This window comes from Ailuropoda melanoleuca, chromosome 8 (genome assembly GCF_002007445.2).
Source record: "Ailuropoda melanoleuca isolate Jingjing chromosome 8, ASM200744v2, whole genome shotgun sequence".
Taxonomy (NCBI): domain Eukaryota; kingdom Metazoa; phylum Chordata; class Mammalia; order Carnivora; family Ursidae; genus Ailuropoda; species Ailuropoda melanoleuca.
The window spans coordinates 93,280,881-93,297,996 of NC_048225.1; the positions used below are offsets into that span (position 1 = coordinate 93,280,881).

Below are 17,116 nucleotides of genomic sequence, written 5' to 3' on the forward strand. Positions count from 1 at the left end.
TGATTTTTTTCCCTCACAGGATTTATACATATTTTGAATGTACTGTTCAATACCAAACCATTGTTCATATTATTCCCTTTGCCTGCACTTTTTGTATGTGTAAAACTCCTACTCATCCTTCAAACCTCAGCTGAAACGTCACCCGTCAGGAAGTCTTCCCTGATTATCCTAGCAAGAATGAGTAATTACCACTTGTTTTCCTGTAGCTTTTTACTTATAAATCTATCACACAACTTTAACCAGTTTGTCTTATGACATCTAGACTGTGTTTTATTTTTTAAGGCAGATGGAAAAATCCATCACACATTTCCCACAGTGCCTAAAACAGTGCTTTACATGAAATAAGTGATCAATAAATACTTATGGGAGTGAATAAATTTTCTTCACCAAATTTTTTCCTAAGTGAAAATAACAAATACAACCAAATGAGTAAGTAAAGCATCTTAGTAACTGTTTACTTCCAGATGAGTTACATCACTTAGTAGCCTATTGTTCTAAGGGTTAATGAAATTCTTTTATTACATATTAGGTAGAAATTCTATTATCTAACCTAAAGAAAAGGTGACAGATTACATGATTTTTCAAGGTCTTTACTAAGACTGCTAATCTAGTATTTTGAAATAGGTGTATTTTGGGTGTTCTTCCCTGCAAAGCAACAGAAATAATATGATAAATATAAATATATCCTCAGTGTTTTCTAGATAATAAACACTACATACATTTTTCAGGTCATAGGAGTTCAATAAATCAACCTCAAAGTAAAATTCAAACTTCATGGTATAGATGGTAGTGTTAAGATTCTGGTTGTTTCATTTTGATCATTATTTTTACAAAAACCCAAAAGATATAAATGTCTGATAACTTCTAACCCCCAAACTGCATTTAAATGTAAAAATCAATATATAATTTTGCTATTAAATGAAAACTTTCAAAAGTAAGAGGGAGCAGGATATGAATCTAGGACTCTAAATGGATTCTAAGATTGTGAAATATGGCCAAAATTTCAGTATTTACTAGATGTGACGTTGATCAAGCCAGTTAACCTCTCTGAGGCCCAGACCGTCATATAAAATAGTATTTGCTACATCTACTTCTTGGGATTTATGTGAGCATCATATGAAAATGAACTTATAAACATTACTGCACTTTCATGTCTTACTTTATGTTATGTTAATGAGTGAAGCTATCCTTCCATTTTCTGGAAAATTTGAGGTTAGAATCATTGTTTCCTTGAAATTTGGTAGACTTTTTCTGTAAAACCATCTGGGCTCGGTATTTTCTTATGAAAAAAATGTTAACTGTTAACTTCATTTTATTTAATGACTATACATTTCTCAGTTTTTCCTTCTTCTTAAGACAATTTTGGTAAGATATATTTTCCTACAATTTTTTTTTTTTTAAAGATTTTATTTATTTATTTGACAGAGAGAGAGACAGCCAGCGAGAGAGGGAACACAAGCAGGGGGAGTGGGAGAGGAAGAAGCAGGCTCCCAGTGGAGCAGGGAGCCCAATGCAGGGCTCAATCCCAGGACCCTGGGATCACACCCTGAGCCGAAGGCAGACGCTTAACGACTGAGCCACCCAGGCGCCCCTATCCTACAAATTTCTAAGTTTTATTTAAATTTTCTAATTTATTGACATAAAGTTCTTTATGGTATTCCGCTATTTTTAATATCTGCTATAATAATTTTTTAAAGTTAGTTTTTTAAGTTACGAAATTATAGGCATTTCAAAATTTTGGCTTTTATGCATTTTAATGCATAATTAAATATGAAATTAAAATAATTTTAATATGAAATTTAAAACAATTTTTGTTACAATAATATAAAATAATATTCTTTGTATTACTATCTTTAAATAAATAAAAATGTCACTCAAATGTTTGTCATTTTACCTGTGGGTTTGGAATGAGATATTACATTAGTTTATATATATTTCATTCTTTCCCATTATCTAAACTTCTTGAAAGAGTTCATTCAAACAAACAAAAGAACAATTTTATTCCCAATGATTCTTCCTTTCTGAAAGATTCTAATGAGTGAGACAGAATATGGTGCATTCGTTCTGAAGCACTGCCCCCTGGCTCTTCTGCCCTCCCCCCAACCCTTCACGCATATTTCATTTGTAGCTATTTCAGGCAACTTGTGATGGGGGGCGGGAGGCATCCCATTAGGACCAAATAAGGATGATTTGATTATTAAATACAGAGAAAGGCAAGTCCAGGATATGAAGCACGGCATAGGAGTCTTAAAAAAAAGAGACAAGAGAAGATTTGTAATAGAAGCTTTTGTGAAAAGACTTGATTGGACTTTATGGGCATTTAAGTACTCCTATAATTATCACAAATATCAAATATGTATTAGGTTTCAGAGGAAACAGAAGACTTGAGAAAATGGCTAATCTCTATCTTGTTTTTAGACTTCACATTTTCAGGGATAGGAGTACAAGAATGTTAATTAAGTCCACATACTAAAATCCTAATTAAAAATCTGAGTCAAAAGATAAATACCTTAAAATAAAAAATTGTTAAAATTGCTAAATGAGCTCCTTTTCTTATGTTCTTTCCCTTGCTGTGTTACCAATTCACATAGGTAGGAAAAGGCTTTGAGCAAACACTCCTGCAGACCCAGAAATGCACTGGCTTCTCATCAATTATTTTCTATTTTCACATGCACTGGGCCTACCTGTATGGCTGTTTTTCCCTACTTACTTTGCTTGATATGAATTGCTAACGGCAGGAAAGAAATGACTTCACCTAAATTGTTAGCCAAGTCTCAAAAGACTATCTAAATGACAAAACAGAAACATGACAAATTACCCACGCTATGACATCTTCAAAGTATTAACAACACATGCGACCAAAATAGTAAATACTGGATAGATAACTCAAGGAATAAGGCTTCACCATACTCAGTCACATATATTCTTCAATAACATACCTCAGGAGGTTTGAATTCTTCAATTCCGCCTTCCATTTTCTGTTTAAGTGCACTGTTTACTTGCTTAGCATTCTGAACCTTCAACAAAAAAACCCCAAGTATGAATGAGACCACATACTTAAGTAAATGTATGAGTATTTAACAAATGAAAAGGATATATAACAAAACCTTCTTAAATTTTATTTTAGGAGGACAGACACTTTAATTACATTTTACCACACTTGGGGCCATTCAACTAATATCCACATCAATTACTATATATATATATCTACTAATTAACTAATTATATATGTAATTAATATATCTCTAGTAGGCTAATAAGCAGTCTACAAATCATAGTATCTGAGTATCTTTTAACAATGTCTCTTATAAGACAAATGGTATACAGAGGAATTAAATTCCATCAATATTGCTCATTACCATAATGTTTTGATAAAAATAACAATTATTCCAATAAGAATAATAATGATGAGAGTGGATAACATTAGGTGTTTATTAGGTTAAGCATCATTGTTGGTACTTCACATGTAATAAATCATTTAATTTTCACAACTACTTTGTTAAGTAAGTATAATCAGTTCTGCTATAACCTGACATACCTATTCTCAAAAATCACCCTACTAGGCCAAATCGAACAATAAAAACCACAGGACTTATGGGGAAACAGAGCCTGGGACTCAACACTAAAAAACTTCATCAATGACACATTAAAAAAAAGACAGGAACCTCACAAAATGATAGCAGATTTACACATTCTAAATAATAAAGAAATTTACAAATGCTACAATAAAGATGGTACTTTACCTTGGAAAAGACCTGAGGTTGCTTATACAAGTGTCAAATAGTTGCAGCTTGTGAGTTACTGCGAAGTGGTAGAAGGAAGGTTTTTTGAAATCAGATGAAAAATTTTAACACCAGATACGGATGTGTGTGGTTTGTAACATATAGTCAATTGAGGGAGCTGGTACTCATCTGAAGTGTTTGGATATGTACTCAGCTAGGTCAGTTTTCCACTGATAAAAATCGAATATAAGCAAATGCAAAATTCACATTATACTCAAATTGTTCCCTAGTATATCAATCATGTTGGAACAAATTCACGTTTTCAAAATAAGCATTATAGCAGAACTGACTCTACTTTTACTGTAACCATTTTACAGATGAGGAAGGCAGGGCACAGAGAAGTCAGGAAACTTTCCCTATGCTACAGAGAGAGGAAGCAGAACCTGAATCTGAACCATGCCAAGTTTTTAACTACTATTCTACTAGCAATGTTATTAACCTTTACCTAGAATATTAAGGGTTAGAATTTTTGTTTGTTCATTTGTCTACGTTTTTTTTCTTGGTTTGCTATTTTTTTTCCAGTATACCCAATTAAATATTTATAAAGTGATACGCTAAAACACCTAAACTAAACTTGGAGGAAGAGAGAAAAGAGAGCAAGTATTTTGTATTCATGTTAACAGGCGTGGGTAATGGGGAAAATAGGGTAAATTTTCCAAAGGAGATGACATCTAAATTTTGTTTCAAAGGATTAATAAGAGAAATACACAGGTAGGCAAGGTTGGGCAGGAAATGCCTTCCAGGCAGAATAGCATTTAGGAAGAAGAGGAAAAGCAGTTAGGCTGGGACAGAACAGAGAATCTGAATTCTGCCTAAAGACTGAGGAAACCTAAAGAATTTTTAAAAATATTTTATTTATTTATTAAGAGAGAGAGAGTGCACACACACATGCAGAGAGGAGCAGAGGGAGAGGGACAAGCAGATTCAGTGTAGCACATGGAGCTGACGTGGGCCTCAGTCTCACAACCCTGAGACCATGATCTGAGCTGAAATCAAGAGTCAGACGCTTAAGCGACTGAGCCACCCAGGTGCCTCACCTAAAGAATTTTTAAGCAAGGAAGCAATGTAACCATATATGCCTTTTATAAAAGAATGATAATTCCAGTAGTAATTTGTAGAATGGAATGGAATAAAGAAGGAAAAAATTAATGTAACAATCCCAATGAGAAACATAGAGGACTTCAATTAAAACAGTAGGAATGAAGTAATCATGGTGGTGGCACACAGATGGATAAAAGAAATAACCTGGAAACAAAAATTAAGATGTGTTTGTAAACACGTGATGGGGAGAATTAGGGAGAAGGAAGAATCAAGGATAACTCTGGCCACTGGCTTGAGTACCTGAGTGTATGTGGTGTTAATCACTGTGATAGGGAATGCAAAGGAGGAATAGGTAACTAGGGCGGGTGTGGGAGAAGTCAGTTTGGACACTGTCTTCATATGAGATGTGTCTGGAATATAAAAATAGTAGAATTTATAAACCCAAGAGTGCAAATCTTTACTATGTCACACATCAAATGACTAACCAAGAAAGGAGTTTAAAGCTTTAAAAAAGATCCTTTATAATAAAAATAGGCTATAAGTCAAGTTGTAGTGTTAAGGGTAGAATATGAGTACAGGCAACCGAGTACATCTTACTCCCTTGTTGTTTAAAAAATTTTTGAGCAATTTAAAAAATTTTAACCCTATGTTTACAAAAAAAAAAAGTCATTCATACATCAAACTGGGTTTTCCGGGGTTTTAATAAATTAAAATGACATCATCCAATCTAACTCATGTACTACTTTCAGAGACAATGCAACTGGAAATATTTTTGCCATTCTAATGGGTATTTCTAAAAAGCAAATGCCTACGGATGTTCCTGCATCTTCAAAAGAAAAAGGAAAGAAACAGACCACAGTTCTCCAAGGCTGGCTATTTTTCCCACACTGCAGAAAAACAATTAAAAATCATCCTCAAGAGTTTCAATATGTATTGTAACACAGATTTCGCTCCTTCAGTCTGCTCGCTGACTTCTTAGACTGCTTGGTTAGAAGACTATTCTCACTGCTGGTTAACTGCTATTGGTACTTGATAGGCTCTATGTTCTGAACTCCTGTAAAGAACTTTACAAGCTATTTCATGTAATTTAATTTTGTGCTGAATAGTCTTCAAAGGACTTTATAAATAATATAACATTTTAAATGAGTCTCCAATTCACTTGTCTTTCTACCATATTATTGCTTTCTCCAACTTTATCTACAAATTCCAGGTAGATTCTAGAGGAACCCAAAGACTGGCACTCTTCCTATAAAGCCAATGACCATAGGAAAGAAGCCCTTGAACATGAGAAAGAATTCATAAATTTCAAAGATCATGCCTATCAAAGGCCAACCAACAAGGACTACAAATACACCACCCAGGAAAAACCCTATAGCTTTAATTTTAGGTTTTTGGAAGAAGAATCTGCATCTTCTTCATAAACCAATTACAAAAGCCAACCCAGCTACAAAGAAAACATTACCAACAGCCAATAGTGCTTTGTCAAATAAGAGAATCATTCCAAGGGAGAGGAAAAACACTCAATATCCTGTTAATCCCATTCCAATTTTCTGGGTGTCCATTAAGATCATGGCTACAATGGTGAGGGCAGTGGCGACAGAACGTCAGGGCGCCCAGGTCATGAAGCAAAGTCAGGAGAAAAGAAGCTGGGAAGCAGACCAGGCAAGAGCCGCCACATCTTCTAGAAAGATGCAGCCATCCCTACCCTAGCTTCAAGACCACTTGAAACCTTTTTAAAGATAGCTTTTTCCAGTGGTGGAACTGGGATGGTGTATGGGGCAGAAATTACACTGGGAAGGGTCAGAGAATATGCGATGGTAAGAAGGCAGAGGAAGCTAATATGGTAGACATTTGTTCAAGAAGTTTGTCGGAGAAAAAAGAGAAATATAAGAGCAGTTTGGGTGAATAACCAGGGTCACAAGATAGAGAAATCTGAGTGTTTGGGATAAAGAAAAACTATCTTGCTCCCACACTACACTGCTGCCAAGATTCTTATATTTTATATAAAGTGGTACAATATTAATTCTAGGGATAACATTGTAATACCTAAGCAAGGATGATATGGTAGGCTGAGGATGCAAACCATAATCCCTAGAGCAACTACTAAAATAAAAAATGCAGAGATGTAGTTGAAAAATATAAATAAGATGATATTACACCTCTCTTTAAAATCCTTCAGTGGTTTCTTTTTTTTTTTTTTTTAAGATTTTATTTATTTATTTGACAGAGATAGAGACAGCCAGCAAGAGAGCGAACACAAGCAGGGGGAGTGGGAGAGGAAGAAGCAGGCTCATAGCGGGGGAGCCTGATGTGGTGCCTGATCCCAGAACGCCGGGATCACGCCCTGAGCCGAAGGCAGACGCTTAACGACTAAGCCACCCAGGCGCCCCCCTTCAGTGGTTTCTTAACTCACGATGAATTTTAGATTTCTTAACATGACCTTCTGATCAGTTCTTGTTTACCTCTGCTGTAACTTGCTAAAGGCAAGTAGAAATTAACGAAGAGCTTTAAAATGAATGATTTTGATCACACCAGTATTTTAAGAAGATAACATGAACAACAATGTGTAGCACAGAGCTGCAGTGAAAGTGGACAGCAAGGAGAATTCACAAGACAGTTATGGTCAGATAAGTGGTTGTAAGGACCTGAACAAAGGTAGTAGTGATGGGATTAAAAGTGAGGGGACTGATTTAAAGAAAATTTTTCTGATAAACTTACACAACTAGGTTACCATTTGGATTTGTGTGTACTGGGGGAAGTGATAATGGCAAGGGATAAAATGAAGAGGATTCTCATGTTTCAACAGACAGGCGACAGAGAAAAACCATCTTTTAGGGGTTAGATGAGATGCCTAGCAGGTAGCTAGAGTTATAGCAATACAGAGCTTGGGAGAAAAGTCACAGCCTGAGAAGCAGATTCAGAAGTCACTGGTGTATAGTGTAAGATTGCTTGATACAGACCAAGAAAGTACACATTGAGAAGAGTTACTAGGTCTAAAGGATAGGGAAAACAACAGAAACCAAGACAGAGAGGAAAAGATGACTGAGAAAGGCCAGAGACCTAAGAACAACCATTAACTGAGTACTTACTATGTGCTAGGCACTGTTGTAAGGACTTCTCATCTTATCCTGTTTAATTCCTTCCAAGCATATTATTATCCATATTTCAAGATGAGAAAGCTGAGTTAAGAAGTTAACCAGCACCCCCGAGGTTACACAGAAACTAAATGATGTAGCTAGGGTTAAAATTTACGTTCAGTGACCCTAGATCCTGACTCTTAACCATGATTAACCTGATTATGATGATGATATATTTATAATACCATGGCAGCTACTACCTGTAATAATGATGAGGATGAAGAAAGCAGCCATTATTCACTAAGCACTCAAAATGTGCCAGACACAACTCAACAATCTGCAAGTAACATCTCAACTAACTCCTAAGAACCTGTAAGAGAAGTATGATTATCTTACCCTCAATTTCACAGATATAAAACTGAAGCTCAGAGAAATTCTATTATTTCCCGATATCACAGAGCTAACTGGTAACAACGCTGGGACTCAAATTTAGAATAGATGGAGGCATCTTTGAATTTGGAAACAAGGTAAATTTTAAAGAGTAGAGCTTATGTAAGTGGGTAGCTGAGAAAATCTGTAAAAAAACTTAGTTTACTGAGGTTTTAAAAGTGGATGAACAGAATAGACAGACTCATCAAAAATACGATTTTTAGAGAATACCTGACGTTTTAAAGAGATCAGCTCCATGTCCAGTTGCCGCAGGATGGTGTTGGCTGCATTGGGACTACAGGAAACAGCTACTACGTCTTCCTGGGTTAAATACATGCCCTTAGGTGGACGGCACTTAGAACGCTGAGAATGATGGCGGTGTTGTAAACTCTGATACTCTCTCCTTCCAAGTCCAATCTTGCTAGTTTGGACAGGTTGTTCAGTATTACCCTAGAAGAATAAAGATAGAAGAATAGGTCACTTGGTTTTCCTGCATGTATAAACCAAAGAAAGTCTATTACTGGAAGTATCTGCTACACTAAGTACACCTAAAAAATACTTCTAACCAATTACATTATGTACAAGCACACACACAGACACACACGCAGCACTCATCAACTGGGGGAAAATACGCAAACAACATAATGTGGCCTTGATTAAGCCACTCAATAAGATGTTTGGTTTCTAGCCCAGATGACTATGAACAAATGAAAAAGTAAGTTGGACTCTATAAACTATTCCTGTTTGCTTCAAGACGGAATATACTTTCCCTCAGCGATAAAGGGCCTTAAAAAAAAAAAAAGCTGTAACTTATTAAGTGCAAAGTGTTCCAGGAAAATTAAAAAGGGACAAATTAGGAATTATGACAGTGGCAGATAACATTTCATTCTCACTTTAGAGTTGTTGAAAGAGAACTATGCCTCTGAAGATTAAAAGGGACACAGAATTATCTTAATCTTGACATTTCTAAACTCTAAATCTATTTATCTGTGAATAAAATAAAAAGTGAATTTGTATTTTGAAAGAGGTTAGGACAGCTCGAATAATAAGGACCATGAACTCTTAAGTAGGATTTCATTATTACTTGCAATATTCTTAAAGTGTGATATAAAAATACAATGTTATTCCATGCTTCTGAGACAGGAATCCATTTGAAATGGTGCCCATTAGGTTGAAGGGCAACCTAATTTCAACTGATTAGATTTAATGCTCCAATTCTTTAGAAAAGGAACTGAGTAAAAGTCATGAAACAACTGTATAATGAAGCATAATCTACTTCACTGCTTAACTCCTAACTCAAAGCAATACATGGCAAACTTGATGTTCAAGGAAATTCCTCCCAGTGTAGTACTCCTAAAATTGCTGGACCAACTATTTTTTTGAAACATATTTAAAAATTTAATTCTGAGGTGGCAGGGAAATGAAAAAATTCCTCAGAAATCAGAAATAATGAGAAAGCACCAATCTAAGGGTATAAGTGAATATGCAGGAGCTGGCATATGCCTAAGGCCCAGGCTTCAATGGACAATAGGTGTAGGTCACAGGAGACAAAGCCAGACCCCTGGGAGGGGACCCATTATTGCGCAAAGTAGAAAAAAAATGCTCCAGTCCTGTTGAGGAAGAGGATGATTAGAGAGAGATATGCCTATCTCATCCTTAGCTGAATGGAAAGCAAAGATACCCAAAAAAGTCTTCCCTGAGTATCCCTAATCACAGGCCTACATTAAAGCTGGTTTGGGGATTAAATTTATATGAACTGTCTGGCCTGAAAAATCCCAGATCAGAAATTTAAATTGTCAGGGGCGCCTGGGTAACACAGTCGTTAAGCGTCTGCCTTTGGCTCAGGGCGTGATCCTGTCAGGCTCCTCCGCTGGGAGCCTGCTTCTTCCTCTCCCACTCCCCCTGCTGTGTTCCCTCTCTCGCTGGCTGTCTCTCTGTCACATAAATAAATAAAATCTTTCAAAAAAAAAAAAAGAAATTTAAATTGTCTCAGGTTGGTAGGGCCTTCAGACACTTAGCAAAAGCAAATGCAAAGTGTCTTTAGAAGAATGCGTTTTAAACCCAGGTCTCAAAAATTTTCCACAAGTATGTTCCAAGGAAAATGAGTTCCCAACCACAAACTGCTAAACAAGCCCTATGAGTGAGAGACAGCAGAAGCAAACAATAGAATTAGAACAGCAAAGATTGCAGATACTAGAATTACTGAATAAAGGGAATAAAATAAATGTGTTACATGTGCATAAAGAGATAAACAACAGAATTGAAAATATGGAATATTCTTTTAGGAGTCTATCAAAACTGACTAAGCAGATATGCGAAAGAACCGAATAACACATCTAGAAATTTAAAAAAATACTATAATTAAGATTAGAAACTCAGTGGATGGGTTACTTAGCAGATTAGACGGAGCTCAAAAGAACAGTAGTGACTTAGAATGTACATACGATAAAAATTACCACAATGTGGCACAGAAATATGGAAAGACAAAAAGATGGAAAATGAGTGGTTAAGAGACATGTGAAACTTCATTAGATTTCTTAAAAGGATTCCCAAAAGAAAGAATAGATAGAATAAGGAAGACAATATTCAAAGAGGCAACAAATGAGAATTTTACAGATCTTCAATAGGACTCAAGAAGTACGATGAGTCCAAAACAAATGAAAAAAAAAAAAATCCACAGTCAGATACATTAAAGTGAAACACCACTAAAGACAAAGAAGAGATCATAAAAGCAGAGATAGAGAAAAGACAAATTACCTCCAAAGGAATGATAATTAGCCTGGCAGCAGACTTTTCTGCAGGAATGGCAGAAATCAGAAGCAGTAGAATATTATCTTCAAATAATAGCTGTAAACCTACGAGTCTAACCCCAGCAAAACCACGATTTCAAGAACAAGGGAGAAAGAGACATTTTGGACACACCAAAACCGACTATTGATAAGTAACAGACTCTCACTAAATTAACTTGTACAAGATATACTTCAGGAAAAGGGGAAATGATTTTTAAAGAAAGGTCTAAGATTCAAGAAAGAATGATGAGTAAATTTTAAACATATACATAAATAAATACAAATAAACAATGACTATATGTTTGAGAGATTTTAAAAAACAAGATGTGGGGCGCCTGGGTGGCGCAGTCGTTAAGCGTCTGCCTTCAGCTCAGGGCGTGATCCCGGCGTTCTGGGATCAGGCACCACATCAGGCTCCCCTCTGGGAGCCTGCTTCTTCCTCTCCCACTTCCCCTGCTTGTGTTCCCTCTCTCGCTGGCTGTCTCTCTCTCTGTCAAATAAATAAATAAAATCTTAAAAAAAAAAAAAAAACAAAAACAAGATGTAACTAAAATTGGATAAAAACAGCATATAAACCAGGAGGGTAGAGAATGAAGTCAAAGCATTCTAAGGGCCAATATTAATCAGAAAGTCATTTAAAAAACCCCAACATTAAGTTAAATACACAGGAAAAATTTCCAGGGTACACAATAAGAATAGAAATATAGAAACATCCCAAACTTGCAGAGAATAAAAAAGTGGAGCTGGAGATGATGGAGTCTTAATGCAAAAAAAAAAAAAAAAAAAAAAAAAAAAAAAAAAAAAAAAAAAAAAAAAAAAGAAGAAGAAGAAGAAAAAAGAAAAAAGCAAGCCATAAAGGAGGGGAAACTAGAAAAAGCAAGTCAAATAAAAGTAAAAATAAGAACAAAAATATACATAGATCAGTGATCATGACTGATGTAAAGGGACTAAACTCTCCAGATAAATTATAAAATCCTACCAATATGCTCCTCATAAAGACACACACTTAAATTGAAATACTGAAGGAAAATAATAAAGATATATCAGGCAAATACTTAATAAAAGAAAGATGGCAGTTATATCAGACAAATTAATTTTAAAAGCAGAAGACATTACAAAATATATAAAAATTTTTGAGACCTGGGGTTTGAAGTGCAAGTATTGATAAAAGGTTCAATTCAGCAGCAAAATAAAACAATTCTAGACCTCAATTCTATGTACCTAATAACAACAGCTTTGAAATATAAAGCATGTCACTTCTCAATTAATTGATCAGATAAGCAGATAATGATAACCACACTAGCAAGGCAAGCAGTAAGAGAACACAGAATTCAAGCACAGAACTGACAAGGTACAATTAATAGTGACAGAATCCTATAACTAAAAGAGTATTATTTTCTTCTCAAACACACATGGAAAAACATTTATAAAAATACTGTATTCTAGGCTTGGAGGTTTCAAAACATGTCATCAAAATCCTCAACATTCCAGCCATTGAGAAGTGGGATCTATATCCCCTCCAATTGATTCTGGACCAATTTCAGCAACTCACTTACAACCCACAGAATGCAACAGAAGTGATGTTGAATAACTTCCAAGGCTAGGCCAGAAGAGGCTGGGTAGTTTCCACTCAGTGCTTTTGGAATGACTGCTTTGGAGAAAACCAACCCATGGTAAGAAGCCAGATTACTCATGGACCACCAGGCTAGAGAGGAATGCCAGTTGGCAGCTAGCATATCAACTGCTAGTCATGTAAGTGAGCTGAAAACCTTCAATTATATTCTAGTTGATACTGAAACATAAAAACCATTCTAAAATTAGGAATAAGGTAAAAATATTTGTTATCATAACTTCTCTTCAACATTATAAAGGTGAATCTAACCAGTTCAGGAAGGGAAGAAATAAAAGGTATGTAAGAATTGAAAGGAAAACTATTATTCTCAGATAACATAAATCTCTTCATAGGAAATCTACAAATAAATTACACAAAGTTTCTTTTCTCCCTATACGTAGATCTCCACTTCGTTTCTATAACGTAGATTCAATGGAATATCTATTAGGGCTTCTTAAAAACCACAACCAAGCAATGGGACTTATCCTACAGCCTATCAAGACTTATCATAAAGCTACAGCAATTAAGACATTGTAGGACTGACAAGAGAAGAACAGACACAGATATATAAAACCTCATATATGATAAAGCTGACATTGCAGACCTATTGAAAGAGATGAACTCACTTCTGTATTAGGAAACAAAAATAAAATGGAATTCTACCTCACAACACAAACAAACCTTAATTACTGACAAACAAACCTTAATTACTGACAAATAAAGGACTTAAGAGTAAAAAGCAAAACTTTAAAGCTTAAATGTGAAAATATAAAAGAACACTGAAATTTGACTCTGTACATGCTTTTGATGTAACAGCTGTTCATCAAAAGCATGTAAAGAGAGTAAAAAGATAAACACAAACTGCTAAAAGCTGTTGCAACACATTTAACTAAGGGATTAGTATCCAGAATGCATAAAGATTTCAATAAGAAAAAAAATTTATACATTCGGTCTTTAAGAAAAAGACAAAAACAACCCCACAGGAAAGGAGGTAAAAAATAAACAAAAATAGCAATTTTTTTAAAAAAGACACAATAATAGACAATAAACAAATGGAAAAATATTCAGGCTCATTAGTAATCTGATGAAATTTCGAACACAATGATACCATTTCATATTACCAGATCTGTAACATTTTAAAAGTCTGATTACATCAAGCGTTGGCAAAGAAGTGGATAGTAGTACCCTCATGGCCCAACAGAAGTACAAATGACCCTTGAACAATGCAGGGGTGGGGGTACTGACCTTCCCTGCAATCAAAACCCTGTGTACAACTTTTTTTTTTTTTAAAGATTTATTTATTTATTTATTTATTTATTTATTTATTTATTTATTTATTTATTTATGTGACAGAGGGAGAGACAGAGAGAGAGCACAAGCAGGGGGAGCAGGAGAGGGAGAAGCAGACTCCCCACTGAGCAGGGAGCTTGGTGCGGGGCTCGATCCCAGGACCCTGGGATCATGACCTGAGCCGAAGGCAGTCACTTACCCAACTGAGCCACCCAGGCGCCCCTGGTACAACATCTGACCCCTCAAAAACTTCATTACTAATAGCCTACTGTTGACCAGAAGCCTTACTGACAACACAATCTATCAACACATTTTTTGTACGTCGTACATATAACATATTTTTACAATAAACTTAGCTAGAAAATAGAAAATGTTATGAAGAAAATCTTAAGGAAAAGAAAATAAATCTATAGTACTGTACTTATTGAAAACATCTGCATGAAAGCGGACCTATGCAGTCCAAATGTGTGCTGTAAGGGTCCACTCTACTAGGTAATGGCAAAGATGAACATGGTTATAACCCTAGAGTAATTCCATTCCAAATACTTCTCGGGTATTATTTACTCAGCAAGTCACTGGTGGCATTTTGGTGGAACAAATCTGTGCTGTGCATTTCAGGAGAGTTGGCGTGACTTTCCCACCATATGCCACTGTAATAATGAAAAACCCGTCCACAATTTCTAAATGCCCCTTATGGGGACAATACTAAACCTACTAAACCTGACAGGCACTATTCCAAAGGAATTCTTATATATGTGTATTCAGGATATATTCTTATCAGTATTGTGTACAATAATAATAAACTGGAAATGATGTCCATTGATAAGAAATGGGTAAGTTGTGGGGGCGCCTGGGTGGCAAAGTCGTTAAGCATCTGCCTTCGGCTCAGGGCGTGATCCCAGCGTTCTGGGATTGAGCCCCACATCAGGCTTCTCCTCTGGGAGCCTGCTTCTTCCTCTCCCACTCCCCCTGCTTGTGTTCCCTCCCTCTCTGGCTGTCTCTCTCTGTCAAATAAATAAATAAAATCTTAAAAAAAAAAAAAAAGAAACGGGTAAGTTGTGGCTTATGCATACGATGGAACACTGTAATACAGTGATGAAAATGAATTGCAAAAACATGTTGGACAACAACAACAAAATGCAAGTAGTTGAAAAACATGTATAATATGATTCCATTTAAATCAAGTTTGAAATGGACAAAACTTAATGACGGTTGGTCAGAGATACATACATATGTGATAAAACTATAAAAAAAGGAAGTGAATAATTGATACAATTCAGGATCGGGTTCCCTTTTCAGGATAGAGGTTCTCTCTGGAGAGAAGGGAGAGGGGTACAATGAAGGAAACATACAAGACTTCTTGTTTCTTAAGCTCAGTGATGGAGATGCTGGCTGTTTGTTTTATTCTTTTAAACTCTACATACTCTATAATATATAGTGCACAATTTTTAAAAGTTTCTTAAAAACCTTCTATATAATGTGTCAATAACATGCAGAAGCAGGTATGCAGACCTGTGTTAAAGGCAATAATACATTATCATTCCTGCCTGTGTCCCTATCATTTGTGAAAGAGCAGAGGAATGAATGAAGCTGCTGACATATACTACCTGTCCTGAACCACAACCTGGAGGATTCCCTTCAACATTTTTTTTCAAGATTATATTTATTTATTTATTTGAGAGAGAGAGAGAGAAATAGAGAGCACAAGTGGGGGTGGGGGGCAGAGGGAGAAGCAGACTCCCCACTGAGCAGGAAGCCTGTCGCCGTGGGGCTCGATTCCAGGACCCTGGGATCATGACCTGAGCTGAAGGCAGTCACTTAACTGACTGAACCACCCAGGCATCCCCCTTTTAACATTTTTTAAAGTATACTTTCCTCATGCTAATAGTATGAGATCGCAGGCAAACAAAAGGGAAAGTGCGTATGTATCATCTCACATAGTTGGACAGAAAAGTATTATACACACATAAATTCTCTAGATAACTCAAATCCCTATCTCTTACATTTGTACAGTAAATAACAAGTTTATAATGTATATTCGCATTCATTATAATAAATTTGACCAAATGCTTACTATATTTCAGGCCCTGTAGATAGATACGATTCTTGCTCTTAAAGAGCCTACCACAAAGGGATAGGCAGGCAAAATAGGGGACCCCAATGAGTATTTTAATAGATTTAAAGAAAAATAAGGAGTTGGTCAATTCAAGAGAAAGCACAGGAGAGATTTCATAAAGAAGTTACATCTTACAGAGCTATGAGGAATTTCCTAGGCATATTTAGGAAGAAAGAGAATTCCAGAAAAAAAGAACCAACATAACCATAGGACAAAAGCGAGGGAACTAAAACACTTTTCTAAAACACTGTTAGTAATTTGAAATATGTGGGGTGGGGTGGGGAATGCCTTACTAGAGAGCTCTGTGTTTTATCCTAATCCTACATACAAAGCCATGGGAGGGTTACAAGCAGTAAATATGGTTTTAAAAAGATTGCTTTGGCAACAGGGTTAAAGAACAGACTGGAAGGGGTGGTGTGGAGAGTCTGGAGGCCAGGAGGGAAAACAGAAAATTCCAGTAATTCAGAGAAGAGATGAAAACCTAAAAGTAAGGCAGTTGCATAGAACATAAAGGACAAAATTTACAGCTATTTGAGAGAAAAAATTAAAAACAATGATAAAATGAACAGAATTGAGAAAGTATAGTATAGTATAAAATAATAATAGAGAAAGAAAAAAGTCACTAAAATTGAGACAGAACAGTTAAAAAAGTAGACGAAGGGCACCTGGGTGGCTCAGTTGGTTAAGTGTCTGCCTTCAGCTCAGGTCATGATTCTGGAGTCCTGGGATCGAGTCCCAGATCCCAACATCGGGCTCCCTGCTCAGCGGGGAGTCAGCTTCTTCCTCTGGCCCTCACCCCCGGCTCCTGTTCTCTCTCTCTCTCAAATAAATAAATAAAAGCTTTTAAAAAAATTAAAAAGTGGACAAGAATCATAGAATCACCTGAAACCAAGATTGTACTGTATGTTAACTAACTAAAGTTTAAATAAAATCTGAAAAATAAAAATAAACTTGGCCACTGGGGGGGAAAAAGAATCATA

The 17,116-nt window shown here is 35.9% G+C and overlaps 1 protein-coding gene and 1 pseudogene across 3 annotated transcripts in view; both read right to left on the minus strand.

Annotated features, from left to right (window-relative positions):
- Nucleotides 1-17,116, minus strand: part of RCOR3 (REST corepressor 3) — a 51,641-nt gene that overhangs the window by 16,605 nt on the left and 17,920 nt on the right. For all 3 annotated transcript variants that reach the window (XM_011222259.3, XM_002917174.4, XM_011222258.3), the window contains 2 exons: nt 8,561-8,779; nt 2,940-3,017 (listed from right to left, as the gene is read on the minus strand). In XM_011222259.3, coding sequence (XP_011220561.1) covers nt 2,940-3,017; nt 8,561-8,779 — 297 coding nt within the window. The remainder of the gene's footprint in view (nt 1-2,939; nt 3,018-8,560; nt 8,780-17,116) is intronic.
- On the minus strand, nt 3,028-7,009 carry LOC117803439 (annotated as a pseudogene).